The sequence below is a fragment of the Bipolaris maydis genome (assembly GCF_028858645.1).
Source record: "Bipolaris maydis strain C4 unplaced genomic scaffold PSV08scaffold_1, whole genome shotgun sequence".
In the NCBI taxonomy this organism is placed as follows: Eukaryota; Fungi; Ascomycota; class Dothideomycetes; order Pleosporales; family Pleosporaceae; genus Bipolaris; species Bipolaris maydis.
The window spans coordinates 169,917-186,952 of record NW_027093857.1 but is presented as its reverse complement, the minus strand read 5'-3'; the positions used below and the strand labels follow the sequence as shown (position 1 = coordinate 186,952).

The 17,036-nt window shown below is 51.2% G+C and overlaps 5 protein-coding genes across 5 annotated transcripts; 3 read left to right on the top strand and 2 right to left on the bottom strand.

The window, feature by feature from the left end:
- Positions 1–1,058: 1,058 nt before the first annotated feature.
- On the top strand, positions 1,059–5,017 carry PSV08DRAFT_212983 (P-loop containing nucleoside triphosphate hydrolase protein; the record flags this gene model as incomplete). Its single annotated transcript, XM_014219381.1, has 5 exons — positions 1,059–1,188; positions 1,321–1,819; positions 1,867–4,299; positions 4,350–4,423; positions 4,479–5,017. 5 exons carry the CDS (start codon positions 1,059–1,061, stop codon positions 5,015–5,017), a joined length of 3,675 nt encoding a protein of 1,224 aa, XP_014074856.1.
- A 132-nt stretch (positions 5,018–5,149) lies between these two features.
- PSV08DRAFT_253178 (uncharacterized protein) lies at positions 5,150–6,228 on the bottom strand. The gene has a single exon (XM_014219382.1). The coding sequence runs from the start codon at positions 5,858–5,860 to the stop codon at positions 5,258–5,260; it is 603 nt and encodes a 200-aa protein (XP_014074857.1). The 5' UTR covers positions 5,861–6,228; the 3' UTR covers positions 5,150–5,257.
- A 645-nt stretch (positions 6,229–6,873) lies between these two features.
- PSV08DRAFT_397687 (PLC-like phosphodiesterase) lies at positions 6,874–8,429 on the top strand. Its single transcript, XM_014219383.1, has one exon. The coding sequence runs from the start codon at positions 7,044–7,046 to the stop codon at positions 8,124–8,126; it is 1,083 nt and encodes a 360-aa protein (XP_014074858.1). The 5' UTR covers positions 6,874–7,043; the 3' UTR covers positions 8,127–8,429.
- A 14-nt stretch (positions 8,430–8,443) lies between these two features.
- On the bottom strand, positions 8,444–10,171 carry PSV08DRAFT_397686 (cytochrome P450; the record flags this gene model as incomplete). Its single annotated transcript, XM_014219384.2, has 2 exons — positions 8,444–10,090; positions 10,133–10,171. 2 exons carry the CDS (start codon positions 10,169–10,171, stop codon positions 8,444–8,446), a joined length of 1,686 nt encoding a protein of 561 aa, XP_014074859.2.
- A 4,316-nt stretch (positions 10,172–14,487) lies between these two features.
- On the top strand, positions 14,488–16,450 carry PSV08DRAFT_357691 (general substrate transporter). Its single transcript, XM_014219387.1, has 5 exons — positions 14,488–14,653; positions 14,709–15,208; positions 15,264–15,583; positions 15,638–16,099; positions 16,153–16,450. The coding sequence occupies exons 1-5, from the start codon at positions 14,493–14,495 to the stop codon at positions 16,303–16,305; spliced, it is 1,596 nt and encodes a 531-aa protein (XP_014074862.1). The 5' UTR covers positions 14,488–14,492; the 3' UTR covers positions 16,306–16,450.
- Positions 16,451–17,036: the final 586 nt, after the last annotated feature.

Here is a 17,036-nt window from a genome sequence, read left to right as displayed (position 1 = left end):
TACATACAAACATACTGCATAGCTTCTATTGCTGCACGTGTCGGTCATGGCATCCAGCGTTTGAATGGCACGAGCAGGAAGTTTCTAGACCACGACCCGCTTCGCTTCCCGCAGCCAGAAATGCGTCTAGCGACAAGCGACCATCCCCATACGGTGTTGCGCCAAAGATGCAATCCAGGTGTTCGCACGACTGCCGCCTGCTAGCTAGTGGTTTGCTAATCAAATCAGCCAAACACACATCAGCCCACTCATGCCATACATCCAGACCCACACCCCATTGTCGCTGACGCCAGGCATCTTTTGCACGCAGTACTGCAATCCATGTCTCGTTGCCTGCAATACTCTACTACACACAACTGAGATTGGATGGCCATACCAAAATATCTGTTAATATGCTTGACATGCACAGCTTGCATCCTTTGGTCAATTCCGTAGCCAGCCGGATGTCTGTGCCTGTTTGCCTTCTAGAGCAATATCCATCGTCCAAGGATGGTCCTTCGGGATCTGAGAGCCTGAACGTTAAGCCATCTATGCTCCCGCCATTTCTTTTCCACAGTCCCCAGTGTGTTGAAGTAAGAGACTGTTCAAGCAAGAGATGAGCAACTGGTTTCGGTAGCAGAGCTTTCTAGTAGTCATCAAAGTACACTAAATTCCGTTTTGTTTGCCCACTCCCACCGCTTGTGAACTCACCTACCTTCACCCATTTTCTTTATGACACTGATTTTGAAGTCTGACTCTGCGACATATTTCTACTTCGTCATGTTTGTATCACAAAGTTTGCACAAAATCAGCCGCCTCATGCTTCGTACAGCTGTAGCACTCGCATGTCTCACCGGTCTTGCGCATCACGTGACGTATTCTGTTTGCTGCGACGACGCTGCGCCTTCCTAGTCTGCAGACAAGACCATGGCAAACAACACTCCACAGCTGTGTCTTGTACTCCGAAGCCAGCGATAGTGAGCATCATCAACTCCAAACAGCTTCCACTGCCGTGTATTGCCGACTTGTTCAACACAGTCCTTGGCTTGTCAATACAGCCAGACAGTTGCTAGACAAACATGGTACGCCGCTCTGGGAAAAGATCAAACCATGTCAGACACTCGGGAAGCCGCAGCACAGCTTCTCACAGAGGTCCCAACATAAATTCTAGCAATGTCTATGCGAGCCTAGGCGAAATAGCAGGGAGTGGTGAGTTCGTTCTCTTTCAAACAAACCACAAAAACGCACGCCAATTGTTGTATTCTCGCTGCTTCTAACACAAGAGCCGCCTCGAATTTCAGCGTCCTACAATTTGGAGAACCCGTGCTGATCATACGGTAGAAGCGGAGATGGACTCTCATTCCCTCCCAGAGAGCTCTCTGTTCGACGAGAACATTCCCACATCTGGCACAGCCCATAACAACAACGAGATCTACGAGTATTTTGAGCGCGCTAAGAGGCCAGCTGACGGTGGAGCATGGCTTCAGCAACCTGAGATTCCAAACACTTCAGAAGTCCTACGTGACACGTCCCGCTTCACCAACAGCGAATCACTCATTGAACTAGACGGCCACGTTCGCCCACACAAGTTAGAGGGTGCATATGATGACAAAGAAGACTACTTGAGAACCTTGTATGAGCTCCTGCGCGAAGACACTATTCGTCCTCTGCGGGAGGCTATTGATGAGGTCCGTGCCGAGCCTTTCAAAGACGAAGCAGAGTATCAGAATCAAAGCATCGGCATCTATGACTCTGTCTACATCAAGTCGCTTGTATTCTCTCCCAGAGGACTGGCGACAAGAGTTGCTTTCTCGCTCGGACGAGCCAAGAAGCATGTCAGGTAAGTTGCGGAACGACCAGAGTGTGTTCACAGCTGACATATTACAGATGGGGACAATCGAAGCGGCTCATCACTGGATCACTTGTCGCATTGTCTCCCACAGATGATGCCTTCAAGACACGGTGTGTTCTTGCCATTGTCGCAGCGCGTCCCATCAGCGCATTGGAACAAAACCCGCCCACGATTGACTTGTTCTTTGCTCGACCTGAAGATCAAGAAATTGATCCCATGCGCAAATGGATCATGGTAGAATCTAGAGCCAGCTTCTTTGAGGCAAATAGGCATACGTTGTTAGCTTTGCAGCAACTGATGAGGGAACCATTCATGTTATCAAAATACCTTGTAGACGTTCAGAAGGAGGTAGACCCTCCGGCTTACGTCCAGCACAACCCATACACAAACCTTAGTAGTCTTGTCAGCATGGAAGATGCTGAAGACTACGAAAATGTCAATGTGCTTGAGGACTGGCCCGTAGCGTCTTCGCATTCGCTTGACGAATCGCAGAGCAGAGCACTGAAGCGTATGCTCACAAGCGAGTTAGCTATCGTACAAGGCCCGCCTGGCACGGGAAAGACTTTTGTGTCGGTTGTCGCTCTACAAATCGCTCGCGATAATCTGCGCAAGGAAGACGCACCTATAATTGTGACTGCACAGACGAATCACGCTCTCGACCAACTATTACGACACACATCCATATTTGAACCGAATTACATACGGCTAGGAGGAAGGAGCAAAGACAATGCTGTAAAGAAGCAGACACTGTTCGAAGTCAAATTGAGGACACCACAGCAAAAAGGGACTGTTAGCGGTATCAAGAAGAAAGCGAATGGCAAGATCGGAAGCTTGGCAACCGAATGCCAGAAATTGCTCGCTCCTATTGAAGCCAACAAAGGACCGCTTGATCACAATTTGCTCTTGAAGTTTGAGCTGATTACCCAGAAGCAGGCAGAATCGCTGGAAATGGACACTCAAGACGCCATAGGCATCTCATCATCCAAACATCCAGGGATTCTAATGGAACAATGGCTTGGCCAATGTCTTGCGCCATGCGATAGACCTATTCTCCCGGAGGATCTTTACTGGGACTATGAAGAAGAGGATTTCGAAGTCGAGCAATTGCAGGAACTTGAGGCAGAAGCGGTGGCTCAGGATGATGACGATATTGAAGCTCTTCGTGGACCTGTCATTGAAATCAGCGATAACTTCAAGGGCACTGGTGCCTCTTTGAGTAATGCTGACATTCGGTGCATCTTACGCAAGACGGATGATCTTTACAAGATCCGTATGGCTGATCGAGGTGCGATCTATAACTTTTTCAAGCGGGAAGTGAAGCAAATTATTGCGACGGAAATTCGCAAGATTGCAAAGACCTACCATGACAGTGTTGTACAACGCAAGATTGGAGTGTTCGAAGAGAACGCACGCATTCTTCGTGGTGCACGTATTATTGGATGCACAACTACAGGTCTCGCAAAGTACCGGGCTCTTCTATCCAGCCTTCGTCCGCGCTTGTGTATCGTGGAAGAGGCAGCCGAGACTCTCGAAGCGCCTGTGACTGCAGCCTGCTTCCCTAGCCTCGAGCACCTAATCTTGGTCGGCGATCACCAGCAGCTGCGTCCTCACACTCAGGTACATGCCTTTGAAGACGGCCCATACTTCCTAAACCTGTCGCTTTTCGAGCGCCTGGTTCGAAACAATGTTGCGTTCGACACGTTGATGCGCCAGCGTCGTATGATACCAGAAATACGACGTCTTTTATGTCCAATCTACGAAGACAAACTAAAAGACCACCCAAACGTGGAAAACGCTGGCCATCGTCCACCAGTTGAAGGAATGGGCGGAAACAACAGTTTTTTCTTCTGTCACGAATGGCCCGAGGGCCGTGATATCCACATGTCTTCATTCAATGCACGGGAAGCGGACATGGTGGTTCGGTTTCTCGACTACTTGGTTCTCAATGGTGTTGATGCTACCAAGACCACAATCCTGACGTTCTACAACGGCCAAAGAAGGCAAATAACAAAACTTATAAGAGCACACCCAAACTTGGGAGTTTACCGAGGCATCCAAGTTGTCACTGTCGACAGCTACCAAGGCGAGGAGAATGATATTGTACTACTCTCCTTGGTTCGCTCCAACGAGAAGAATTCCATCGGCTTTCTCAGCTCCGAGAATCGTGCATGTGTGGCATTGTCTCGAGCAAAACGTGGATTTTACATCTTCGGGAACGCCGAGCTTCTGGCTAGTCAAAGCAGTATATGGGGCAGCGTGGTCGAAATCATGTTCAAGAACAAGAAGCCAAAGGTCAAGGCTGGCCAGGAACGACGAGTGGGGTATTATCTTCCCCTTGTATGCACCAACCACGGGCACAAGGTGTGGTGTGAAGATCCTGATGACTTTGATCTCATCAAGGGCGGTTGCGACATCAAATGCGACGGGGTATTGCCTTGTGGACACCGTTGTCCGTACACATGCCACCCGTAGGTGTTCTTTCTGCCATGTCTCATGTATCCAAACTAACCTCTGCCAGCTTCGAGCACGATAGGATCAATTGTACACAAAAGTGTGCTAGGCGTGTAGAGAGATGTGGTCATCCCTGCGTTTGTATGTTTAAAACTTTTCCGAGCGTACGTAAGACACCTTTACTGACGTTCTACAGCCGAGTGTTGCGATCCATGCAGGTGCCACATGTGCGAACGCCGAAGCGATGGTATCAAGCCTGTCTTGAACGCGGGACCGAGAGGAGCTGCTTCCATTAGCGGACCGCGCTCCAATATGCAGAAATTGAGCCTCGAAACCAGACTTGATGTTCCTAGAAATTCTAATCACAGAATGGCTTCCTCTACCTCTGGTTCGGGAATGCCGCAGATGCTACAAGGCACCACGGAGCAATGGGATGCTTACGCACACGGCGGCGGTGTTGAAGAGGATGACATGAGAGTCCGGGCGAAGGTGAGGCAAGAAGAGGCTGAGTACCTTGAGCGTATTCACGCATCTACTCCAAAGTGTATGCGGCCGTCTGTTGGCAACCGACTCATCTCAACTTCACCAGTCAAGGCGGAAAGTGTTGAGACAGACACCGACTTGCTTATTGACCTTGATGCCGAGCCGCAGATGCAACCAAGCCAGGGTCAGCCGAGAGGCGATTATGCAGCACAGAGTACCAGTCAAAGACCCTGCATGGACCTGCTTGACTAAGGGAGAGGGCAGTTGTGATGAGGCAATTGGGGGTCGGGAATCTTTCCAAAGCCGCAGCAGAAGGACTGTCATGATCCAATGTGTTTTAGCATGAATTTCAAGTCTTTGTGCAGGGTTTTTCTGAGGTGGTTTGATGTAGATGGATGGATTACATTAGTAAAGTTTCGGGTAGAGGCTCTATGCCTGGGTATCTAGCTCCATGCTTGAACGTATGTATCTCAGCTCCCCTTTACAGTGGGCTTAGCCACTCGCGTCTTGATCCATTCTGACCTGGAACATTTGTCCTGCCAGTTTGGCAACATCGCCCCCAAGCGCAGCAAGCGCAGCCTTGATATCGTCGATTGCTTGGGGCGTCAGGCTGGCCTTGCGTGAGTAAACGTCTATACCTGCAGGCGTAAACAACGTCTTGGCAAAGTAGGTGACGACCCAGCTGTTGCCGGTGCCTTGTTCGTCGCCATAGCCGAGTATCTCCCATTTGCTTGTCGCAATTACCAGCCACCCCTTGCCACGCCAGTTGTACCCCAGACTAGCGACGTCGCCTGCTCCGCCCTCTGCACCAGCTGGCGGTGCAGCGTTGGGCACATCAAAGGGCTTATCGATACCATGCACTGTCTTGAGCGCATCCGAATTCAGACCCTGGTACGTGACGACATCATCAATCTGCGGTGGTGTGCTGGATGCAATAGGCGTGTATGTGATGCGAACGTTGCGGTTTTTCTTCCACATGGGTAGTGTGGAGTGCGTCACATTCCACGAGCCTGACAGCCACGACAACTGGGGCGGTGAGATTGAAGCGGAGGATTCGGTCGCGGGGAGCGAAGACGGCGCGCGGAGGGTCACCATGGCGAGTGCGGGACAATACGAATGGCTGGAGGTGGTGCTTGCGGTGACGGTGTGAAGTCGTCTTGGGGCAGCGGGTGATTGGACTGTGGAGGATAGGGACGCGTGGAAACTGGAGAATATTGTGGAGATGGAGGCCGAACAATATTGACCGTCTGTTGCTAGGGGGTTGGTAGGACAACGATTGTTTTTTTTTCAGCCTACTCGTGCGTGGCGGAGGCTCAGAGGTCAGTCTAGACGACGAACAGTTGACATGGCCTGGCGCGATGCCATGATATAAGCTTCGCTGCTGTCGTCGGCAGATCTACCACCTTGAATTAAAGTTATGATGCGGAACCCCAAGTATCAGTGTCCATCACAGCAACGGGGACAGGGTGACAGGGCGGAAGATCGACGGTGCCGGGAGACAAGGTTGCCGAATGCACGAGTCACGGCACTCGGCACTGTAGCGCGCGCCACTCCAACAATAGGTGGCTGCCACTATCCTTCATTGTCATTTAACATCACTACCAGCCTTGCGCCACGTAACGCTCTTGGATATTTCAGCCTTTTTTTTCTGTCTCTCCACACTGAACGGCAACATTCCGCTTTCCAGGTTGAGAAAGCTGCATATGGGAACATGCCAAAATATCTGTCACCGGTCAGTATGCAGCAGCGTTCGTTTCGGTGGCGTTTGAGCGTCGGCGCCCTTTCGAATGGCCCGGCGCTGACGACGCATGAAACCGCTTCGCACTCGCGGCCTTTGTAGGCTGTGCAGGCAACTCGGAGAGACCAAACGTCTTGTCAAAGCCTAGTGAGGCTCCACTAATGCATGCGTTCCTCGACGATTAGTGGAGGCTCCAACGGCGCCACTCTTTTTTCTCCTCGTACCCGAGTGCGCAGCTGTTTCCATAATTATTGCATGCAGCCTTGGGTGGCTGGGCTGAGACGAGCTACGTAACGCTGTAGTAGTCAACGTTGCCCCAGCTTCTTTTGACATATAATCCATTAACGCCTTTTTTTAACTTTCTTCTTTCAACGACATCTACACACAAGACTTTTGCACGGGCAACGGATAGACTGTTTATTTGGTTCGGGAATCTACGACTTACGAACTTCCGGTTGACAACGAACAATACAACGACCTTCAGTTATCTGAGCTGGGCTCTACCTAAGATTTGGAATACACTTGCACACAACAATCATCATGTTTTCAAGAAGCATATTACTGCAGGCTTCAGCCATGCTGTCCATGCTCTACACATCAGCCTCTGCCCAAAACGCCTGCAACAACTCGCCCGACCTATGCAGTCGGCCATATAACAACATCACCTTCCTCGGCGCACACGACTCACCTTTTCTCCGAAACGAAGAGACATCCTTTTCCACATCGGGAAACCAATACTACAATACCACTGTTCAGCTTGACGCGGGTGTACGGTTACTCACCGCTCAACTCCACAAGTCCAACGACACTGGCTTGGCACAATGGCATCTCTGCCACAGCAGCTGCAACCTGCTCGACGCTGGCACTCTCGAAGACTGGCTTGGCGAGATCAAAACCTGGATGGACGCCAACCCAAACGACGTCGTAACCGTCCTCCTCGTTAACTCTGACGGCGCCTCCACCTCGGACCTGGGTACAATCTTCAGTTCCTCAGGCATCGACAAGCTCGCCTACACGCCGCCCTCAGCCTCGGTCCTCCCCCAAACCTGGCCCACGCTCGACGCCCTCATCGGCAACAACACACGCCTCATGACCTTTGTCGCCTCGCTCTCCGAAGGCGCCTCAACCCAATACCCCTACCTCATGGACGAATTCACCTTCATCTTCGAAAACGACTATAATAACGTCAACCCTTCCAACTACTCGTGCAACCCCAACCGCCCCACGGGCCTCGCATCCCCCGCCGCAGCAGCCCAGTCCGGCCGCATGTTCCTCCAAAACCACTTCCTGTACCAGAACCAGATCTTCGGCATCCAGTCCCCCAATGAGACGTACGCCAATATCACCAACGGGGCGACGGGCTTCGGATCCATGGGCGTTGCGCTGAACAACTGCACGGCCGTGTACGGGAAGCCTGCGAATTTCGTCCTCGTCGACTTTTTCAACATGGGCCCTGCGATTGACAATGTCGATCGTGCGAATGGCGTCGTGGGCTCCATTGTCGGCAGGAAGAGCGTGAGCGATGAGGCCTTGGTGCAGAGCACGGGATCCGGGGTTGTGGAGAGGGGGAATCTGTTGGCCGTTGTGCTGGCGGTTGCTGTTGCTGTTGCCTTTGGGGCCTAATGATTTTTCTTTTCTTTCTTTTTTTTCTTTTATGAGATTGTTCTTAACTGCATGGCGATGGCGTTTTACATACAATGGGTTTGATCTCTGTCCAAGGCGACATTGAGTTTGGGGGGGGGGGCGTTATTTGCTTTTTTTCTCTCTCTTCTCTTTAAGGCGCGTGAGATTCAGGTCTTGCGGATATGTAGCATATAGCTCTCTGGTTTGGAGATACTATGGGTGACGAATCAAGATGCTACGATTGTTTCAATACTTGTAACCAAATCTTTACTTCCTATACCGTAAACTAGTGACTACTATTATCCAACTTTCTTTCTTCACTCATCAAATGGCGTAAACCTCTCGAGCACACCTTGCGCATCCTTCAACTCCCTCACTAGCACCTCCCGATGACCCTCACTCCTAACCCTGATTTCACATTCAAACTCGCGAGGCCGAATATTGAAGCCCTCTGTGTAATTAAAAATATCGTACTGCACACCAGGCTTGGGCAAGATGTCAAACGCCCACAGTATCTTGGCCAAAGCAATGAAGAGAGTGTTTTCCGCCAATTGGGCCCCAGGACAGATTCTCCGGCCCCAGCCAAACGACGAGTGACCTGCCTTTGCAGGGTGCGGCTTCCCAGAAACATGTGTGGGGTCTTTTGCGCGCTGGGCAAGTGCCTCGTCGAGGAAACGGGTGGGGTCAAAGTGGTGTGGGCTTGGATAGTATTTGTCATTCAAATTAATGGCCCATGAGTTGCCGATGATGGTGGTGCCTGATGGGATGTAGTGCCCGTTGAAGTAATCGTCTTCTGTGGAGGCGTGCGGTGTGCCGCCAAGGACTGCGACGGGACGCCAGCGTAAGACTTCTTTTACTAGAGCGCGGATGTAGGGGACATGTGCTTCGTCTTCGAATATTGGGGTGCGATTAGGGCCGATGACCTCATCCAACTCTTTATGAGCTGCACGCATGGCTTCTGGGTGTGTGATGAGAGCAAGGAACGCGGTGCAGAGGGTCGAAGCTGTGGTGTCGGATCCAGCACCGAACAGGGACGCAGGGATGTAGGAAAAGTCGCGGTCTGAAAGTGGTATATCCTCTTGCTTGCGAAGCTCCAAAAGTAGCTTGCACAGCGAGTCTGGGATATCTTTGCCTTTGCTCTTTGCTTCGGCAAGATCGGAGCGCACTGTTTCGACTAATGCCATGTTTGCGGCTGCTTCCTCTCGCCCCCGGCTCTTAATGTCTGCTTTCCACGGCGCCAGCACATCAGGAATGTGTTTCAAAATGGGGAACGACTCGACGAGGTATTTCCCAGGCACATTGAGCGACGCAGCGACGTGCATGAATTGAAAGCGCTGGTGGATGACGCGGGCGTTGAGCGAATCAATGCGGTGCCCATATGCAACACAGAAGACGATGCTGGAAGTAAAACGCTCAAGCAACTTCTCCCAACTCGCAGGGCTTTCTAATAAATGAGAGCACAGCCGTGCTGCCTCTGCTGTTTGCACAGGCTTGTACAGCCTCAAGGCCTTGGGTGTCAAGGCCTGGTGAAGCAGTTTTCTCCGCACACTCCATTCCTTGCCGTAAGGCTGCACTAGTATGCTTGCATTGTCCCACAGTATCTCGCCCATAGCCACCATGCGAGGACGAGACGAGTATTTCGCGCTTCGTTTCTCCATCAGCTCCACGGCAATGTCTGGGTCCGATATGACAATCGTGGGTTTACGACCGATCCATATGGTAAATATCGGGCCATAAATTTTCGACCAGTCCTGGAACTGGATCCATGGCTTCGATTTGGGAAGTTGTAGCTTGTTGCCTAACAAGGGAAGAGGTGTTGGGCCTGGAGGCATCCGCAGCCAAATCCATACGTCATGGAGGAGCGCTACAAGAGGTACCGCGACTATGAGAGAAAGCCATAGATAAGGCGGCATGTGAGCGAGGGCGTCTAGTGACATGTTAATCCAGCTGTCCAAATAGCACGACTATGCTGCTGCAGAATATTTGTGAGCTTGAGATGCACTTACACTGTCGAAGCCAAGGAGTACTGAAATACCCACTGTCATACTCGGCAGTTGTATATGCTCGCTTCTTTCGTTCCGCGATGCATGGCGGGGAATGCGGGGTGTTAGCCGTTCCTTTGTGCTCGTACTACTGTCTCCGAGCGGACCCCACTAAGTACTACAACCAGCGTGGTCTCTCTTCCTTGTATGATTGATCTTCATGCTGAATGCTCAGAATTTCTTTAAAAAAAGAGCATCAAGGCAGAACAATCAAAGAAAAAAAAACATACAACAGCCGGGATTCGCCAGTGGTCTCCCACCTGACTACTAGTCCGCCGGTCGAAGACTTAACGTGCGGAGAACGAACGGGATCCAGTGCTAGATTTCGCCGATGGTCGTATGTGAAAGAAAAATTCGCGATTGGGGTTCATGGACTAAGCAACCGACACTACAGCTTGCGTGCTGGTTTGCGGTGGGTCTGCCCCAGGTATTATGCAAGAATACACTACACTCTCGAAAGTAAGCAAGAAGGCGATGGCTGTGAGAATGTGTGTGTGTGTGTGTATGTGTGTATGTGTGATGCGATCCATATGCGACTGTTTTGGTGGCCCCTAATCAGGATAATTACTGCAAATTGGTGGAGGTGAGAGTAATACCGAGCACGCCCATGTTGACAGGGAATATACGAGGCATCCCCGGTTCTTGTATACCGAATATTTGGGGAACTCAGCTCGGCTTGACTATGGCAACCGATCAGTGGATAGCTGCAAGCATGCTGTTGTGCATACCACCCAGAACGGCGATTGACGTGGTGCTTTCTGGTTTAGGCTTGTATCTCGTTGCAGTTTGGTGTCAGTTGGCGGTTCCCAGCACCCGGCGCTATCCTCGGCTCGTTGGGCGAACAGAGAGATGACTGGGTTGGGTCATGTAACGAGAGTTTGAAGACAACTCATGTGATTACGACCAAGTTTCAGGAAGCCGGTTGGGGGCGTCTTAGTTGGCACCCAGGAGGGATACGTAGATCGTCCTAGAGAACGATTGAGAGCTTCCAGAATGTCAGTTAGTCCAGAATAATTACGGGCCTGCGTACCGGTGCAGCAGGGATACCTGGGATTCCGCCATGCTGTTTACTTGCTACGAAGGAATTATAATGATGGACAATAAGAGACCAGGATCATGGCGGAGTACAATTCTGACTATTGGTGACGGAGAAGAGTCCAAAGGCGTCGCTTTCTTGGCCATCGACAATCACCACGTTTTCTGGTAACAACTATTGAAGATGCATGGCATCGCTATGAGGCCTGCAATTAGAAAATGTAGTCCTGTGTATGGTGGTTAGATTATTGCTGTGTGGCAACCTAATCCTTCAAGTTTCACTCAGTAGTGTAGAGTTGTGCACATGCCTCAATATTGGGCTACTGTTTTGGCCCCCGTAATAGCTTTGCTTGATTGCAAACTTCTGCTTGCCACCAATGCATGTAATTAGGCGTCACAGCTGATCTGTTGGTCGTTTTCCAATAGAGCAGAGCCACCCTCTGCAAATTTCAAGCCCACGGATGTAGCCTAGCTTCTCCACAAAGCCACTACGAGCTAGTCGCCAGCATTGCACACATGGCAGTCAGTCACACGTTCCGTGCTAGATGTTGTTTGACAATAGTCCTACGCCACAAACATAGCCTGGTGGCGTTGATTGACGGATTGTTATCCGGCGGATAGTCTTTCCGTCAGAAACACGAAGGTCAGCCGCTTGCGAACACTGGGCTGACACTAGACCCGTGTTGTAATGGAAAAGCAAGGCTCGGATGCATAAATAAGTCAGTATTTCAATACCAAGAAGTCAGGAAGCTTAAAGAGCCCCACTGCAAGGATGAGGCCATGAGCTGATCATGATGCCAGATTGCCGTCGTTCCACGCTCTCGTGTGGGTCCTGGTTGGGTCCTGGTGAGCACGATGTATGTGAGTACACTGTGATGTTGTTTTTATCTTTATGTGATTTCCTGTAAGCAGCGTGTCTATACTTGGATACCTGTCATGAATCATGCTGAGCAAAGCTGCCGGCTTCCGTCTGCAGATTTAAAGTCCAAGAGAGATGACCCAGTATGACTGGCACCAAGGAATGGTGGCAAACAATAGAGCCCGTCACCATTGCGTTGTCGTGGATAAAGTGGTAACGGCTTGCAATAATGGTCGTAGTCGAGTGGTCGAATTTTGTTTTGTTTTTTGCCATTGCTCGATACTATACTTACATGATGCCAACACTTGTGCAATGAGCTTGTGCTTCTCATAGGAACATGGCGAATGATGGTCTGATTGGGCCTTGTTGTCTGCATGGCACCAGAAAAGCGGGCGGCAAGCCTGGTGCATGGCGCCTGGAATATGCAGTGGAAAAGTGGCACGGTAGAGCGTACTGGTTGGGGCAAAGCTGCTCACCTGTCAAGTATGCCTCGCTGTCAGATGATAACGAGTACATGCTCAACAAGGACGATCCGTCTCTGCGGGTCAGCCTCCGCTGCAGATTTGGGAGGCTTACCTACTTGGCATCTAACGGCGGGAGCAAGCCACGAGAATGTTGCTCGGATAAATCAGAGCGTCCTCAGGCTACGGCCCCGCTGGTCCATAGGTTGATTGGGCCAAGGCCGTCCAAGAGTTGGCGTGTATTGGCAGACAGCGTACAGCCGGTCAAGCATACGGGCTTTCTTGGTCGCGCGTTAGCTTTGGCTGTGCTGACCTCGACCGGTGCATCTGCAAACTGCATCGACGGCAGACTCGTCGGACGTCAAGATTGAAGTCGAGGACAATGCGGCTAACAGACCAAAGGGCGCGGGGTGTGCGGCAGTTAGCGATGCTGGAGATTGGCCGACCCCACAAAATACCTCGCTTCCCCAGGAAGCAATTAACTTAAATCCAACAGCTCGGCGCCTGGGTTCAGCCTCGAGCTAATCTACACAGCATGGCCATGCACGAGTACCCGCCTCGCAGAATGTCCGAGTCGAGCTACGGCGTTGAACGATGCAGGAGACAGCTGCTGGTGGTGTTGTCGGATGCAGGCGGGCGAGCTGGGCTTGGCCAAGCCAGCATTACTAACGGCGACCCAAGCTTTTGCCTCAACCCACCACACCCACACCCACATGCACACGACCGTCGCAAGAGCATTGCGGCGTATCCAGATGCTCGTCTTGTCAAATGATTCATGATTGCCAACAATAGCCGCCTGGGCCTGTCTGAGGCTGTCGATGGAATCGGAGCTAAGTAGACAGCAGTTCGTGCCCGTGGCATCCACTGGCCCTTGGTCTCCCAGCTTCAGACTCCGCCTTCGGGGTGCAGGCCCATTTATCCACCTTGGCAGCTCGTGACATTCCGCAACAAGAAGAGCTTGTCGCCGGACGACAATGTGGTTGGCTCACGTCCGACTCGAGGCAGCCAGGGCAGAGGTGAGCGGCGGATGCTAAGCAAAATTATCCGCGGGACGAGTCGCCTGTTGTCTTCACCACCGAGCCCTGCCCATCCAAGACTCGGCATGATAAGCCTCTGGCCTGGCCAAGCCCAGCACGGGCGGAACAGCGAAACGAGGCAAAACGCCCATTTCCATCTTGCCGTTGCCGCAGAGCCTTCGCATGTGATTTGCCGTGGGGAAAAGTCCTCATCGCTTGTGGCAGACCAAGCCCACCGTCTTTTGCGGTCCTGAGCCATCTACCGGCCATGGACTCTTTGCCTCGGGCCTGTAGTACACAGCAAGTCGTGCCAACGCCCACAATGCTCCATGGCGCCCTTCGACCCGTAGTCATTTCTTTGGCCGTTGAATCGAAGCACTTCACAAGGGCCAAGTCCGCCTTGGTCTCCTTGCATCAATTCTTGTGTCTCCATACTACTCTATGGTCCATGCAGCCATGTACTTAGCCGCCCTGGTACCGTCTTGTGTGTGCTGTGGCCTTCTCGAACGCCTCCAGACACCCCATGGGGCCACCCCATCTGCCAGGGGACGTTGCAAACACTAGCACCAAGCCAACAACTAGCGTCCACAGCAACAACTTACACACAGCTTCTCGGCTACGGCGCTGCGGCCCTCGTGCCCACGGCTGGTTCAATCCAGCTTTCTTGGTACAATCTTACTGGCGCTCTCCACACTTGCTGTCAAGCACCCGTCCTGCACACTGCGGCATCCATGTCCGTCCAACCGGCAGGGATAATCTCCATGTCCTAGTCGTCCCGTCCCCACTCTCGGGATCGCCTCTGGTACTCGCGCATCAGATATAAGTACTATACTCGTCGCCCCACGACCATTCCTACCGTTCCTCACGGCCATCTGCAAGCTCGGTCTGCGACCCTCCTTCGTTACCTTCGGCCTTCTTGACTCTTCGTCGTCTCAACTCGTCGTTTGCCCAACATGGTCGGCATGGGAATGAGCGCCCCCAAGGGCAACAGCGCTGTCCGCGAGGATGCACCTCAGTTCGAAAAGGTCATCTGGTACAAGCAACCCAACATGCGCAAGCTCTTCTGGCACAGCTCGGTTCTTTGCATTGCCTCTGCCACTACTGGTTACGATGGGTGAGTACAATTCAAGCCTGACAACACATGTGCTCCAACTAACGCCAAATTCTAGTATGATGATGAACTCCTCGCAGCAGATGAACAAGTGGACCGAATACTTTGACAACCCCTCCGGTAACCGCCTTGGTATAATGAACAACATGTACAACATCGGTTCCATTGTCAGTTTCTTCCTCGTCCCTTACCTTACCCAATGGACCGGACGTAAAATTCCAATCGCTGTCGGTTGCTCCATCATGATTGCAGGTGCTCTCGTCTCAACTTTCTCCACCAGCTGGCAACTCTACATGGTCGGTCGTTTCATCCTAGGTTTCGGTAACTCGTTCGCTCAGATGTGCTCGCCTATTCTTCTTACCGAGATTTGCCATCCCCAACATCGTGGTATCTTCACTGCTGTCTACAACTGTCTCTGGAACTTGGGTGCTCTCTTTGTTGCCTGGATTGCATGGGGCACATCCCAAGCCGATAACCATTGGTCCTGGCGCTCAATTACCCTTCTTCAGGGTCTCCCATCGTTCCTCCAGCTCATGTTCATCTGGTGGGTCCCTGAAAGTAAGTAACATGGACACGAATTTCCATTTGTACATCAAACTAACATGAGACCAAGGCCCACGTTGGTTGATCTCCAAGGAACGTTACGAGGAGGCGCTGAACACTCTTGCATACTACCATGCCGAGGGTGACCGTGATAATGTAACCGTCAACTTTGAATACACCGAGATGAGGGAAGCCATCCGAATGGAGGCCGATGCCAAAACCAACTCCAGCTACGTTGACTTCTTGAAGACCAAGGGTAACCGATGGAGGTTGGCCATTCTCATCTCCCTTGGTATCATTTCCCAGTACTCCGGTAACGCCCTCTTCTCCAACTACATCAACTTGGTCTACACTGGTGCTGGAATCACTAGCCAGGATCAAAAGATGGCTGTAAGTACAACTTCAATTCTTGCCAAAAAGGGCCTTTACTAACCCACGATATAGCTGACTGGTGGTGAACGTATCCTGTCTCTCGTCGTATCAACATATGCCGCTACCTTGATTGACAAGGTCGGACGTCGTCCCCTCTTCCTGGGCGCAACCACTGGTATGATGATGTCGTTCGTGTGCTGGACCATTACCTGCGCCGTCTACGAGAACTCCGGCGAGTCAAACAAGGGTGCCGGATACGCACAAATTCCTTTTGTATGGCTCTTTGGTGTCTGCTATGCTTTTGCCTGGTCTGGTCTGCTTGTCGCCTACGCTCTTGAGATTCTGCCCTACGCACTCCGTGCCAAGGGTCTTATGATCATGAACATTACCGTCCAGGCTATCCTCGCCGTTGGTGGTCAGACCAACCCTGTCGCTTGGGACAACCTCCCTAAGCACTGGAATCTGGCGCTTTTCTACACTCTGTGGATCTTCGTCGAGCTCGTCTTCGTCTACTTTGTCTACCCAGAAACCAAGGTATGTACACGCACCTTTCGCCATATGAAGCCGTTGCTAACTATATACTCCAGGGACCCACTCTTGAGGAAATCTCGCGCATCTTCGACGGAGACGATGCTGTTCCCCACGTTGACATGCACGCCATTGAGAAGGGCGTCCACAGCGAGCACCTTGACAACCTCGGTTCCGAGAAGACTCCTCATGTCGAGCACGTTCGTGTTTAAGGGGTGCTAGCCCTCTCGTCTTTTAGTCTAGTTGTTGGAGTGATTGTAGGGATACAGTTTAGTATTTGCGAGTAGTTGCTTCTCAGAGCTCTGTAGCTTTGATTACAATTATTATATTGGTGCTTCATAGTACATATTTACATTGCACGAAGTGATATCCGTAATCTTTTAATGATTTTATTTGTGAACAAAGGCTCGAGCATATGTAATTGATCTTCATGAATGAGGCTCGTTCTGAAAATGAAGCAATGGTTTGTGATAGTCGCCCTAATTGTCTGAACCAGACAGCAACTACGGCCCAGCAACACGTCAGGTAAGCTCAGTCCAAAGCCCAGAGTTTAGCACACATTAACGAAATTCAGAGAGTCTACCTATGGCAGAGACAGAGCCCAAAACTTCCTAGTGCTTATTGTTTCCACCCTGGGTTGGAAGAGGGGTATATTGTTGCTGAACCGCAAGATTGGTATGCAGGTGGCAACATGAGTATTCAGGCAAAATGTATCAATGACTGCTACAAATGTTGGTATTACATATAAGACTAGATGCTAAGCCTTGCCTGATTCGACTGTTCGTTTACAGTCGAAAGGCTGTGTTTGCCTTACATGTAGATCTATACACCAAACCCCGGTTGATTGGATTGTTCGTTCATTATCGAAAGACTTTCTCTTTCCTAACACTCCTATGAGCGGGTAATACAGTTTCGCTTGGTTGGCCCATGTCATACTGATGTA

Bases quoted from the DNA above. Each gene is read 5' to 3' on its own strand.
- PSV08DRAFT_253178 (XM_014219382.1), bottom strand. From the start codon at position 5,860: ATGGTGACCCTCCGCGCGCCGTCTTCGCTCCCCGCGACCGAATCCTCC.
- PSV08DRAFT_397687 (XM_014219383.1), top strand. From the start codon at position 7,044: ATGTTTTCAAGAAGCATATTACTGCAGGCTTCAGCCATGCTGTCCATG.
- PSV08DRAFT_357691 (XM_014219387.1), top strand. From the start codon at position 14,493: ATGGTCGGCATGGGAATGAGCGCCCCCAAGGGCAACAGCGCTGTCCGC. The intron at 15,584-15,637 runs GTAAGTACAACT...CCCACGATATAG, and splicing joins GCCAGGATCAAAAGATGGCT to CTGACTGGTGGTGAACGTAT. The intron at 16,100-16,152 runs GTATGTACACGC...TATATACTCCAG, and splicing joins TTGTCTACCCAGAAACCAAG to GGACCCACTCTTGAGGAAAT.